Raw genomic sequence first — 14,243 nt, 5'->3', positions numbered from 1 at the left:
CCGTGCGCCTGTAATTCCGGCTACTCGGAAGGCTGAGGCGGAAGGATCGCCGGAGCCCAGCAGGTCGAGGCTGTGGTGGCCGGGAGCGGCCACTGCACTCCAGTCTGGGTGACAGAGTGAGACTCCAACTCAAAAAAAAAAAAACCAAAACAAAACAAAAAAGAAAAACAGTTACAAGCAACCGACTTTGGAACATTCTTCCAAGACTCAAATCTTAGAGAGAGACAAGGAGAGGGAGCAGGCAAGAAGGTGAGAGGGAGGAGAGAGAAAAAAAGGAAAGAAGGAAGGGAGAGAAGGAGGGAGGGCAGTCAAAGGAAGAGTTCCAGGGGAAAACAGAAACAAGGGAGAGGGGAAACAACGTGTGTGGCCTTGAGAGGGAACACACTGAATAAAGGATGAAAGAAATTTCAGGCTAAAACCTTTCAGCCGATTGGAAATTATGTGGAGCCCATTCCTCCTAGCCAGGGAAATACAAGCAGCTGCCTGCCACAAAGAGTTTCCTTTGCCCCCAGGGATCCTGACAAGGTTTAACAAAGCATAAATCACAAAGGGAAGCAGCTTTTGCTACAATTCTTTCCAACCCAAAGCCTGATTATTCATCCTATGACAGCTGGCTTGTGCAAACCAGCGGCCTGGACTTTTGGGCTCAACTCTGAGCACATTAGTGTCTCCTGTCTCCTGCCACCTGACAAAGCACCTTCCACCAGCCAGATGCAAGCTCAGGCAATTAAAGTCCCATCTTCAGCCAGTTCGGTGGCTCAGCCTGTAAACCCGCGCTTTGGGAGGCTGAGGTGAGTGGATTGCCTGAGACCGCAGGTTTGACACCCACCTGGGCAACCTAGCAAGACCTCATCTCTACCATAAATCAAAAAATGAGCCGGGCGTGGTAGCGCGCCCCTGTAATTCCGGCTACTTGGAAGACTGAGGCAGAAGGATCGCCGGAGCCCAGCAGGTCGAGGCTGTGGTGGCCGGAAGTGGCCACTGCACTCCAGTCTGGGCGACGGAATGAGACTCCAACTCAAAAAAAAAAAAAGAAAGTCCCATCTTCAGCCAAAGCAAAATATATTAGAGAATGTCCACCACACAGGCCTAGTGCATGACCAAGTCAAAGAAACTGCCTGGCGCCAGTTGCTCCCTACAGAGGAGTAAAGGCAGGAACTGCTAGAGAAAGACCACCCTGTCTGAACCAAAGTGCAAATTAAGGAGCTACAACTCAGAATTTAAAGGAGGACGAGGGTGAAGTCATGAAGAAGAACACAGCTCTGTTCTCCTGAGGACATTTCTATCCTCCAACCTTGGAATAGCAGGATCCCAGGTTTATCCTTCCAAGGAAGATCTCAGCCAATCTGTTCATTCTCACAAACATTCACTGATGCCTTCTACATACCAGACCAGATATAGCGTTGGGGGAGGTTGCTGAGTCCCTAACCTTCAGGAGCTTCCCGTTCTAGGTTAACACAGCCATATACACAGATAAATAACAGGCCAAGACAAAGACTTCAACTGACGCTACAGGTGTCACCCAAATTAAGCAAGACCAACTTGTGAGAAGTTTGGATTTATAGGTGGCTGCCTGCTTTCTAAAATTCTGTATCAGCCAGGCTCAGTGGCTCAGCCTGTAATCCCGCGCCTTGGGAGGCTGAGGTGAGTGGATTGCCTGAGCCCGCGGGTTCGAGACCCACCTGGGCAACTTGGTGAGACCTCATCTCTACAATAAATCAAAAAATTAGCTGGGCGTGGTAGCGCATGCCTGTTAATTCCAGCCACTTGGAAGGCTGAGGTGGAAGGATCGCCGGAACCCAGCAGGTCGAGGCACTGCACTCCAGTCTGGGTGACAGAGTGAGAGTCCGACTCAAAAAAAATAAAAATAAAAATAAAAATAAACCAATTCTATATCATAGGTTGGACTCGGACTCAGCCTATAATCCCAGCACTTTGGGAGGCCAAGGCGAGTGGACTGCCTGCACCTGCGGGTTTGAGACCAGCCTGGGCAACTTGACGGGACCTCGGCTCTACAATAAATTAAAATTAGCTGGGTGTGGTAGCGCATGCCTGTAGTTCTGGCTACTTGGAAGGCTGAGGCAGAAGGATCACCAGAGCCCAGCAGGCCGACACTGGGGTGGCCGTGAGCATGCCACTGCACTCCAGTCTAGGCAACAGAGTGAGACTCCAACTTAAAAAAATAAAATTCTGTATCATGAGCCAGGCATGGTGGCTCATGCCTGTAATCCCAGCACTTTGGGAGGCCAAGGTGAGAGGACTGCCTGAGCAGGGATTCGAGACCAGCCAGAGCAACATGGTGAGACCTCATCTCCATAATAAATTAAAAAATCAGATGGGTGTGGTGGCCAAGCTTGTGGTTCCAGTTAGTTTGAAGGCTGAGGTGGAAGGATCACCTGAGCCCAACAGGTGGAGGCTGTGGTAGCAATGACAGAGACTCAAAAAAAAAAAAATATGTATCACAGGAGATTGATCACACAATCCTTATAGATGCTTGGTGTTGCCTAGAACTGATGATAATTCTGTTGATATAAATTCAACTTTTGTACAGTATTTTATGATCAGGTCTATATATTACACAGGCTGATATGTGTAAATGCAAGCGCTCACCAGTTGGAGAGCCCTAACTAGATCATGTGTGCTCAGAGAAGCATATCACCTACATTTTTTCCACTCCTGGCAGTGATGTGGATTCAGCACACACCAGGTGATTGGTGTGGTACAACCATACCCGCTCAGTGGAGACCCAACCATGGACCATTTTCTATTACCTGTATCTCCTGTTGATGGAGAGAATCTCCTGGATCCCTGTCAAGCTTGCTACTTATATCCTCCCGGAGCTTCTGCAGACAGTTCCTGGCCTAGGAGGGGAGGGCAAGAAACCTGAGCTTCAGGGCAGGGAAAGAGAGCATGCAACTAACCCACCTCTGTGCCGGTCCCCAGCCCTCATATGGGTTTACTGTTCCAAGCACTGGCTGTGGGATGGAGGGAGGGACCCTGGTCACGTGTGGGCTACAGCTAACATTCAAGCTGGGAAGAACAAACAACACAATGTGTAATATGTCACGTGATGATAAGTGGTGCCAAGGAGAAACAGGAGCCAGGAAAGTTAGAAAGTGCTGGGAAAGGTGACTGATAATTTTAGGTGGATGGCCAGGAGCATTGTTAGGCGCATGGTACTTATTAAGTATTTGTGGATTAATTGGTCGGGTACAAAGGGTCAACAATGATACTGCAAAGATGGGAGGAATGCTGGCACTTCAGAGGCATACAGGGAACAGAAGGGAAAAATTCAGAACCCAAAAATGAAGGGAGTCAAACAAATGTGAAGTTTGAGAAACACCCCAGCACTCCCTTGGAGGTAAGGCAGGCCCACCTCCTGGATGTACTGGACCTCACTCTTCAGCTGGTTAATGTTCTTCTCGTGGGTCATTCTGTCTCCAGACCTCCCTTTCAAGTACACCTGAAATAAGGAAGACCATCCTATTCAGCTTAAAAACCTCACATTAAATTAATTTCACAAACATGGGCAACTTTATACATAAGCTGCTGGTGGTGGGGGGGGATAAATTGTTACCACTCATTTACTAGGTAGCAATTGGGTGATTCGGATCAGAAGACTCAAAAATATATTTATTCTTTCAACTGTCAAATCTACATCTGAAAATTTATCCTAATGCAATAAATTCAGCTGAATGATATATAGCAATATTAGCATAAACACACATGTAGAATAACACACTTAAATACCATGGGTGACAGTAATACAATGTATTTGTATATCTAAAACTAGAAAAGGTAGCTGGGCACGGTGGCTTAAGCCTGTAATCCCAGGACTTTGGGAGGCCGAGGCAAGAGGATGGCCTGAGCTCAGAGGTTCGAGACCAGCCTGGGCAACGTGGCAAGACCTCGTCTCTACAATAACTCAAAAAATTAGCCAGGCATGGTGGCGCTCGCCTGTAATTCCAACTACTTGGAAGGCTGAGGCGGAAGGACTGCCTGAGCCCAGCAAGTCCAGGCTGTAGTGGCTATGAGCTTGCCACTGCACTCCAGCATGGGTGACCGCCTACTCAAAAAAAGTTGTAGTAAAAAAATAAAAAGCAGTATTATAACCTTATGGGATCACTGTCATATGTAAAGGCCATCATTGACAAAAACGTTACTATGTAGTGCATGACTGTGCTTTAACTAGGCCAACCATATGGTAGGTGAATTACATCTCAAAAAGCTATTTCTGAAAAATAAATGATAAAATTTGTTTTAATTTTCTTTCTTTTTTTTTTTCTTTTTTTTGAGTTGGAGTCTCACTCTGTCGCCCAGCCTGGAGTGCAGTGGCATGCTCACAGCCACTGTAGCCTTGACCTACTGGGCTCAGGCAATCTTTCCACCTCAACCATCCAAGGAGCTAGAACTACAAGTGAGCACCACCATGCCCCGCTAATTTTTTTTTATTTATTGTAGAGATAAGTTCTCACCAAATTTCCCAGGCTGGTCTCGAATCCCTGGACTCAGGCAATCCTCTCACCTCAGCTTCCCAAAGAGCTGGGATTACAGGCTTGAGCCACCACGCTCGGTCAAATTGTTTTAATTTTGAAAAATTAGTTCCATCAGGATGAACCAATCATCAGGGGGCAAAAAAGTTCCATAAACACACCTCCCACCTGCCTCTACAACCTCCAGCAGCAACACAGGAACAGTGGACAGGCGCCTAGTAAGATCATCCCGTCCTCCTATGCCCGGGACCAGGATATACCAAAGTCTCACTACAGGCAGACTGTATTGTCCTGGAGTTAATTTAGATCTTTCTAGGAGGTGGCCAGGAACTAGCATCTCAGTCCGGTTCCTTCCAAACGACAAGTTCCCTTTGGCAATGTCAGTTGCTCCCTCTCCTGTGCCCATAGGGAGAAAAGGTGGGGTGAACTGAGCTTACCTTAATGATCTCCTCATGACCATCATGGGACTCCACCAGTTCTGAGGCCAGAGAATGGCCAGCCGAGTGGCCAGACAGCATGGCATAGGTCTTCCTGCCCGCCTACCAGAGAGAGACACAGAGAGTGGGAGAGAAGGCTGAGAAACCACGTGACAAGCCCCTAACTCTTGCCCATCGACTGATGCAGAAGATCTGCTTCTCAAAAGACCCGAGTGTTATTCCAATTTCCCCCTCCAAAAATTCACTTCAGAACCTCTGGGAGAAGCCACATAAGCAGCAAGAACACTGGATGGGGTGTATTAGTAGAAATTGCGGGTTAGTTTTAATTTTAGTGGGGGTGGTTCTCCCCATCCCCTAAAGCAGCACACACGCTGAAGTCAGCTGGATGTTGCTCCCAAGGTCACAGCAGCAGAGGCAGCACTGGCAGGAGTGGGGGTGGGGCAGGGGTCAGCAGCAAGGAAGGACAACTAGTGAGGGGAGGCAGCCTCACCCCACCAGAAACCTCAATACCTTCTGGGCTATGTGTTCAAGTTCATCTCCTGTCAGTTCACTGTGGAGAGTCAGCCTGAGAATGTCCACGCTGCCCTAATAATGACAATGACAGCAACAATAATCCTTTACCTTTGCAGTCCCCAGGTACAAAGAACTGCCAGCGCAAGTGTGCTTTTGCTGACCCCATGGCGTGGGCCTTATCATCACCACTTCACAGACAAGGGAAACTGAGGTCCAAAGAGGTGGCATCAGCCTGCCCGAGATGAGCTGTTGGGATGTCTCCGGAGCCATCTGCCAGTTCTCTTTCTACCGCACCAGAGACTACATGGCACGCTGCTCCACACAGCTCCAGCGGGCCACCTGGTTCTGGGATTGTAGAGTACATTGCATGAACTCCCCTGTCCCCATCCATGGAGAGATCATCCCTGGACTGGTCATCACCAATCTAGAGTTTCTCCTGACAACCAGCCATGAAGTTATCCGTGTACTTTGCAAGACTAGTATGTTCTTCCTGAACCAAATTATGGGAAAAATACCTGAATCTAAACTCCCATTTCTCGAGCCACACAGAAACTACCCAAATGAAAGCAGGCAAGATAACAGGTATTTATCTAGAGATCAACCTAATTTCAAAGGATGAGGCAGTTTTTTGTTCACCTCAAAGAAGGTTAAAACTACAACAACACTTTGTGGGGAAAATAAAAAAAAACCTGAGAGGGAAAACATGTGGAGGCCTGGAGATTTGAGAAGACAGTAACACTGAGAAAAGGCTAGCAAGGCAGAGTGCACCAAACTGTCCCTATCACCTGTTATGTGTGGAGGTGAGTGAGGGACTTAGCCACTCTGGACCTCTGGTTCCTACTGGAAAACCAAGCTGGACTAAGTATCTCTTAGGCTTCTTCAAGAGTCCATCTGTGGCAGCACAAGAGTGCAGCTCTCAGGCAAAAGGGGAAGATGGGTCCTGGGTTGCCCAAGAGTGAATGTGACCTTGAGGTCATCTGATCATCCCCTGCCTCAAGGCCCAGCAGCATAAATGCCATCTTACCTATAACAGGTTTTAAGGAACCCCCCTAAGCCTCAAAAGGTCTGGAAAATACAATCTTCCAACTTGACGGCGAAGAAATCAGTCTTTGGCCAGATACTTAACTCCTAGCATTCTTATCTATAAAATGGGAACACTATCCTCTGAGGGGTTTTTTGTTGTTGAAAATTAACTGGAAATATATGTAGGTTACTTTCTGCCACATAGCAGGGTGGTACTCAAACATTAGCCTCCTGCTAAGACAGAAGACACTGCCACAATGATCCTCCAGCTTCCCCAACCCGAGCAAAGTAGTTGTTTTACAAAAACAATTTCTATGAAATAAAAGCAGATCCTGCTGAGGTGAGTGGATTGCCTGAGCCTGCAGGTTCGAGACCCGCCTGGGCAACTTGGCGAGACCTCATCTCTACAATAAATAAATAAATAAATCAGCCAGGCATGGTAGCACATGTCTGTAATTCCAGCTACTCAGAAGGCTGAGGCAGAAGGATCGCCAGAGCACAGTAGGTTGAGGCTGTGGTGGCCGGGAGTGGCCACTGCACTCCAGTCTGGGCGACAGAGTGAGACTCCAACTCAAAAAAAAAAAAAAAAGCCAGATCCTTAGTGTGGCAAGCAACACTCTCCACACCCTGGGTCAATTCTCCTCTCCTGCTGTGGCAGGATGTGGCAAATGCTCAAATATATTTCTTGTATGATTGAGTGAATAAACACAAAAACACATGTAGCTGGTTCGGGATCAACAGTTGGCCTCATGGCAATCACCTAGGATAACTCCCAATAGCCCAGCGGCAGGAAAGGGGTTGATAGCAGTTAAAGGTATTTATATTTCCTTTTGAAAGGCAAGCTGCAACTTTAAAGACCCGCCAATAAAGTGCCACTTCCTGTAATAGTCTCGGTGTCACAATCTCTCTATTTTCCTTCTACACTGCTTCTGTCCCTCTCTGTCCACCATTCAATACATCCCATGCATTCCAACTTCAGTGCCTGGCCAGACACAGTGGCTCACACCTGCAATCCCTGCACTCTGGGAGGTCAAGGTGGGAGAATTGCTTGAGGCCCGGAGTTCAGGATCAGCTTCAATGCCTTTGCTCTCATCCTTTCCTTTGCCTTAAATATCCTTCTTCCCATCTTTCCCGGGGGCATCTTTCCCTGCATCCTGTGGGAAACACCTCTTTACCTTCTCAGCTCCCTTAGCATCACAAGGCCCCCCATGGCCTCTGCTTCTCAGTTACTAGTATTCCAGGAGGAACTGCTCCTTCTGTTAACTCCTTGAGGGCTGCTGTGTGCCACAGCCCTTAGCAAAGTATTTTCTGTATGCACAGTGAGTGCTCCATGACATGATGTTCAGGTCAAGAGAATATTAAAAAGAGGAAATGATTTCAAAACAGCCAGAACAGTTGCCGATTCTTTTTCTCCAGGACACACCCCGATTAAAACCTGCACTTTGATTAAAACACTATCTTCCCATACTTGAAGGGAGCCGGAGAAAGCCAGGATATCCCTCAGTGAGAACAAAGGAGTTATTAGCCAACAAAGGTCAAGACTGGTTTATTTCATAATCCAGGCATTCCAACTAGAAGAGCATACACAATAGGCTGGGTTGGGGGACTGAGAGATTACCCCAACCATTCATGTCATCAAAATCCCAGATGGAGAAGAGAGAGAGGGAGAGTTTAAAAGTTCTCAAAAAATAATGAGTGAAAACTTTCTAAATTTGGCAAAAGACATAAACTTACAGATTCAAAACACCTCAAACAGGATAAACACAAAATTCATGCCATGATACATCATAATTAAACTTCTGGTAACAAAAAATAAAGAAAAAAATCTTGAAAGCAGACAGAAAAAGAACACCTTTACAGGGAAAACAATTTGAATAACAGCAGAAATGACAGGCTAGAAGGAAATGACACAATATTTTTCGAGTACTGAGTGAAAAGAACTATCAATTCAGAATCTTATAACATGGAAAAATATTGTTCAGGAATGAGGGGGAAATCAAGACATTCTCAGATAAAGGAAAACTAAGAGATCTCACCAGCACTAAAAGAATGGCTTAGAAAGGTCTCCAAACAGAAAGAAAACAATTAAAAAAGAAACTTGAAATATTGGGAAGGAAGAAACATGGAGAGAAAAAAAATGGGTAAATACAATAGGATCTTCTTCTCTTAGATCTTTTAAAGTTTTGTTTGATGCTCAAAGCTGGAACACTGTCTGATATGGTTCTAAATGTATACGGGTGAAATATTTAAATAGTATATGCACAAATACTATTAAGATATACAATATTTAATACTATCTACAGCCGGGCTCGGTGGCTCAGCCTGTAATCCCGCGCCTTTGGGAGGCTGAGGTGAGTGGATTGCCTGAGCCCGCGGGTTCGAGACCCGCCTGGGCAGCGAGACCTCATCTCTACAATAAATCAAAAAATCAGCCGGGCGTGGTAGCACGTGCCTGTAATTCCGGCTACTTGGAAGGCTGAGGCGGAAGGATCGCCGGAGCCCAGCAGGCGAAGCTGCGGTGGCCGGAAGCGGCCATTGTACTTCAGTCTGGGCAACCGAGTGAGACTCCAACTCAAAAAAATATAAAAAAAAAAAAAAAAAATACTATCTACAAAAATAATACTAAGTTTTTAATATTATAAATGGGAGAGAATAAAGGAAGAAAAGGTTTCTCTTCTTCACTCAAACTGGTAAATGACAACAGGAGACTGTGGTGTTATGCATATATAATATCTAGAACAGGCTGGGGTTGATGGCTCAGCCTGTAATCCCAGCACTTTGGGAGGCCGAGGGGAGTGAATTGCCTGAGCCTGAGGGTTCGAGACCAGCCTGGGCAACTTGGCAAGATTTTGTCTCTACAATAAAAATTAAAAGTTAGCTGGATGTGGTAGCATGTGCCTGTAGTTCCAGCTACTTGGAAGGCTGAGGTGGAAGGATCGCCAGAGCTCAGCAGGTAGACGATGGGGTGGCCGTGAGTGTGCCACTACACTCGAGCCTAGGCGACAGTGAGACTCCAACTCAAAACAACAACAACAACAAAAATCTAGAACAACCACTAAAAAGGAGAGCTAACACCCAAAACCACTATAAATTAATCAAAACAGAACCCTAAAAAGTACTTAAGTAACCCAAGGAAGGCAGGAAGAAAAGAAAAAGAAAACAGAGAAATGAAAAACAGAAAAAAATACAAAACCAAAGTGGCAGAGTTAATACTATGAAAAACTCTATGAGCACAAATTTAACAATTTAGATTAAATAGGCCCAATACCTTGAAAAACACAAACTATCACAACTCACCCAATAGAAAACAGCTGATCTGAACAGTCGTGTAACTATTAAGGGAATTAAGTCCATCATTTAAAAACTCTCAAAAATGAATCTTCAGGACCAGATGGTTCCACTGGAGAATTCTGCCAAATGTTTAAAGAATTAGCACCAACTCTATATAAGCTCATCCAGGAAACAGAAGAGGAGGAAACATGTTCCAGTTCATTTTATGAAGCTAGTGTAACCTGGTCCCAAATCCACACAAAATACCACACAAAAAATAGAGAGAAAGAAGGAAGAAAGGGAGGGAAGGAGGCAGGAGGGGGAAGAAGGGGTGGAAAACTACAGATCTTTCATGAATATAGTAGGTTCTATTCCCTGATATTTTGTCCTAACACAGGCAAAAGACATAAAAAGGTATTTCACAGACAACATACAGATGGCAAATAAGCACATAAAAATATGCTCAACATTAATTATTAGTGAGATGAAAATTAAAACTACTACACATCTATGAGAATGTCTAAAATAAAAGACAGGGACAACATCAAATTCTAGAGAATATGCAGAGAAACTGGATTGCTCACTCATTGCTGGTGGGAATGTAAAATGATACAGCAACTCTGAAAAAAGTTTGGCAGTTCCTCTAAAACCTAAACAGCTGAGCCAGGCTCGGTGGCTCAGTCTGTAATCCCACGCCTTTGGGAGGCTGAGGTGAGTGGGTTGCCTGAGCCCGCGGGTTCGAGACCCACCTGGGCAACTTGGCAAGACCTCATCTCTACAGTAAATCAAAAATTAGCCAGGCGTAGGAGCACGAGCCTGTAATTCCAGCTACTTGGAAGGCTGAGGCGGAAGGATCGCCGGAGCCTAGCAGGTTGAGGCTGCAGTGGCCGGAAGTGGTCACTGCACTCCAGTCTGGGGTGACAGAGTGAGACTCCAACTCAAAAAAAAAAAACTAAACAGTTGGACATGGTGGCTCATGCTGCAATCCCAGCATGTTGGGAAGCTGAAGCATTTGGACTGCTTGAACCTAGGAGCTGGAGATCAGCCTGGGCAACATAGCAAAACCTAGTCTCTACAAAAACCAAAAAATTTAGCTGGGCATAGCGGTACACACTTGTAGTCCCAACTACTTGGGATGCTGAGGTGGGAGGATCGCCTAAGCCCAGGAGGTCAAAGTTGCCATGAGCCATGATTGCCATGATTGTGCGAGACCCTGACATACATACATACTAAACATGCAACTACCATATAACCCAGCAATTGTATTCCCAGAGAAGTTTTTCCCAGAGAAATGACTTATAATCACACAAAAGCCACACAAATACCTGTACATATTTATAGTAGTTTTATTTGTAATAGCCAAAACCTAGAAATAACCCAGATGCCCTTCAATGTCCTTCAATAGGGGAAAAGCTAAACCAACTTCGGCACATCCATTATTGTGGAATACAATTCAGCAATAGAAAAGAACAAACTTGATACATGCAACAATCTCCAGAGAATTATGTTGAGTGAAAAAAGTCAATCACAAAAGGCGACGTGCAGCATAATTTCAATTATGCACCATTCTTTAGATGAGAAAATGATAAAAATGAAGAAGAAATTAGCAGTAGCAAGGAGTTAAGGAGAAAGTAGGGGTAGGAAAAAAGTGGGCGTGACTCTCAAAGGGCAATACCAGGGATCTTGTGATGGAAGTGTTCTGTGTCTATGTCTAGATACACTGACGCTGTATCAATGTCACTATCCTGATTGTGACAGTTACTATAGTTTCGTAAGATGTTACCACTGGGGGGAAACTGGATGAGGAATACAGGGGACTTCTATTCTTTCTTATAACTATATGTGAATCTATAATTATCTTTTTTTTTTTTTTTTTGAGTCGGGGTCTCACATGTGCAGTAGTAGCATAATCACGGCTCACTGCAGCCCTGACCTCCTGGACTCCGGCGAGCTGTCTGCCTCAGCCTCCCAAGTAGCTGGGACTACAGGTGCATGCCACCATACCTAGCTAATTTTTTGATATTTTTATAGAGATGAGGTCTCATTGTGCTGCCTAAGCTGGTCTCGAACTCCTGGACTTGAGCGATCCTCCTGCTTCGGCCTTCCAAAGTTCTGGGATTACAGGCATGAGATACCATGCCCAGCATAAAATTATCTTTTTTTTTTTTTTTAATGAATTAATATTCTTTGAAGCATTTCTCAGGGACAAAAATTAAAGAATATATAATGAAGAAAGTAAGTATTTATATTCAGACTGTAGGACCTTTAAAAGAAAAAAAATTTTTTTTTGAAGAAAAAGAAAAAACGGGCAAATGTGGTGGCTCATGCCTATAATCCTAGTGCTTTGGGAAGCCAAGGTGGGAGGATTGCTGGAGCCCAAGAGTTTGAGACCAGCCTGGGCAACATAGCGAGACCTCATCTCCATAAAAATACAAAAAAATTAGCCAGGCATGGTGGTGCATGCCTGTATTCCCAGCTACTCGGGAGGCTGAGGCAGCAAGATCACCTGAGCCAGGATGATGAGGCTGAGGTGAATCATGATCATGCCACTGCACTCCAATCTAGGTGACAGAGTGAGACTCCATCTCCTAAAAAAAAAAAAGTTAGTGTATTCCTTATAATTCCTTATAATTTTTCTAAGCATATTTTTTAAAGGTAAACTAGTGTACACAGTTGTATGTGTGCCTTTTTCTCCTTTAATATCTTTTTTTTTTTTGAGTTGGAGTCTCACTTGGTCACCCAGACTGGAATGCAGTGATCGCTCCTGGTCACTGCAGCCTCGCCTGCTGGGCTCCGGCGATCCTTCCACCTCAGCCTTCCAAGTAGCCGAAATTAGAGGCATGCACTACCAAGCCCAGCTGATTTTTTGATTTATTGTAGAGATGAGGTCTTGCTGCCCAGGCGGGTCTTGAACCCGCGGGCTCAGGCAATCCACTCACCTCAGCCTCCCAAAGGCGCGGGATTACAGGCTGAGCCACCGAGCCCGGCTCTTAAAAATATTTTAATGACTTCCAAATGCTTCCAGACTAAAGTAAAAAATGCCTGGTTAGGGAAAACAACGTAGATTTACTCCTATCTTTCCCCTTCAATTATGGAATTGATACACAAACGTCAATTTCAAGTAGATTGCAGATTTAAATGTAAAAAGTGAAACAATAAACATTTTATAGGAAACATTTTACAATCTTGGCAAAGGCAAAACCTGTCTTAAACATGGTACAAGAAAATCTTCCCCATAAAATAAAAGTTGATAAATTGGACTATAATAAAATTTAGAACTTTTTGATCAAAAGACAGTACTTAGAGTGCATGGCAACACACAGTGCAGATGAAATTCACTATACCTATATCTGACAAAGGATATCTAGAAAATATAAAGAACTCCTATAAAACAAAAAGACTAAATGCAATGTGGTGGTATCCTAGACTGGACGCTACATCAGAAAAAGGACCTTAGTGGAAAAATCGGTACACTCCAAGTCAAGTCAACAATTTAGTTAACAGCATTGTACCAACATTAACTTCTTAGCTATGACAAGAACTAAGAGAGGTTTTTCATGGATACCCTTCCTCCTACTAATCTGTGTTTTGTCAGTGATTTTCAGAAATTTTCAGAGGGTGAAGGGGGAACCCAACACCCACTCCAGGGATGAGGAACAACCAAGCTCTCAGACACTGACGGTAGATTACTCACTATCACAATCACTGTGGAAAACTGTTTATAAGTATCTACCAAAGATGAACACATACACACTCCATGACACAGCAACTCCACTCCAAGATCTTTTTTTTTTTTTTAATTGGAGTCTCACTCTGTAGTGGCACACTCATGGCCACTACAATCGTGACCTGCTGGGCTCAGGTGATCTTTCAGCATCAGTCTTCCGAGTAGCTGGAACTACAGGCACGCACCACCATGACTGGCTAATTTTTTTAAAAATTTATTTATTGTAGAGACAAGGTCCTGCCAAGTTGCCCAGGTGGATTTCGAACCCCTGGACTCGGACAATCCTCAGGCCTTAGTCTCCCAAAGTGCTGGTATTACAGGCTTGAGCCACCACGCCTGGCCCACTTCTAGATCTTCTATCCAACAGAAATGCATATGTAGGGTCTCAGAAAATGATATTCTAAAATGAAGGCCTCAGAAGCACAAGTTTTTCTCTAACCTCCTGGCCCCCTGTCTCTGGCCTTTCATTCTCCCCTGAGGCTGGCCACAGAAACTGGAACCCCTCTTTTCCTCAAGGTGGATCATAAAAACCAGAACCCCCTTTCCCCGAAGCCAGCGCCATTCAACCTAAAAATATGCCCTTCTCCCCCAACCTTTCTTTCTTTTTTTTTTTTTTTTGAGTTGGAGTCTCACTCAGTTGCCCAGACTGGAGTGCAGTGGCCACTCCCGGCCACCACAGCCTCAACCTGCTGGGCTCCGGCGATCCTTCTGCCTCAGCCTTCCAAGTAGCTGGAACTGCAGGCGCGCGCTACCACGCCCGGCTAATTTTTAAAAAATTTG

The 14,243-nt window shown here is 45.0% G+C and overlaps 1 protein-coding gene across 2 annotated transcripts in view; it reads right to left on the bottom strand.

Annotated features, from left to right (window-relative positions):
* The window catches only part of TUFT1 (tuftelin 1), a 45,180-nt gene that overhangs the window by 19,040 nt on the left and 11,897 nt on the right, over positions 1-14,243 (bottom strand). The window contains exons 2-5 of one of the 2 annotated variants that reach the window (XM_008065811.1): positions 5,441-5,515; positions 4,931-5,032; positions 3,377-3,463; positions 2,772-2,861 (exon numbers count right to left, since the gene is read on the bottom strand). In XM_008065811.1, the coding sequence (XP_008064002.1) occupies positions 2,772-2,861; positions 3,377-3,463; positions 4,931-5,032; positions 5,441-5,515 (354 nt within the window). The remainder of the gene's footprint in view (positions 1-2,771; positions 2,862-3,376; positions 3,464-4,930; positions 5,033-5,440; positions 5,516-14,243) is intronic. The other variant, XM_008065812.2, reaches the window with a different exon arrangement.

The sequence above is a fragment of the Carlito syrichta genome, unplaced genomic scaffold (assembly GCF_000164805.1).
Source record: "Carlito syrichta isolate Samal-C Ts95f unplaced genomic scaffold, Tarsius_syrichta-2.0.1 Scaffold308805, whole genome shotgun sequence".
NCBI classification, from domain to species: Eukaryota; Metazoa; Chordata; class Mammalia; order Primates; family Tarsiidae; genus Carlito; species Carlito syrichta.
This window is presented reverse-complemented; position numbering and strand designations above follow the sequence as displayed.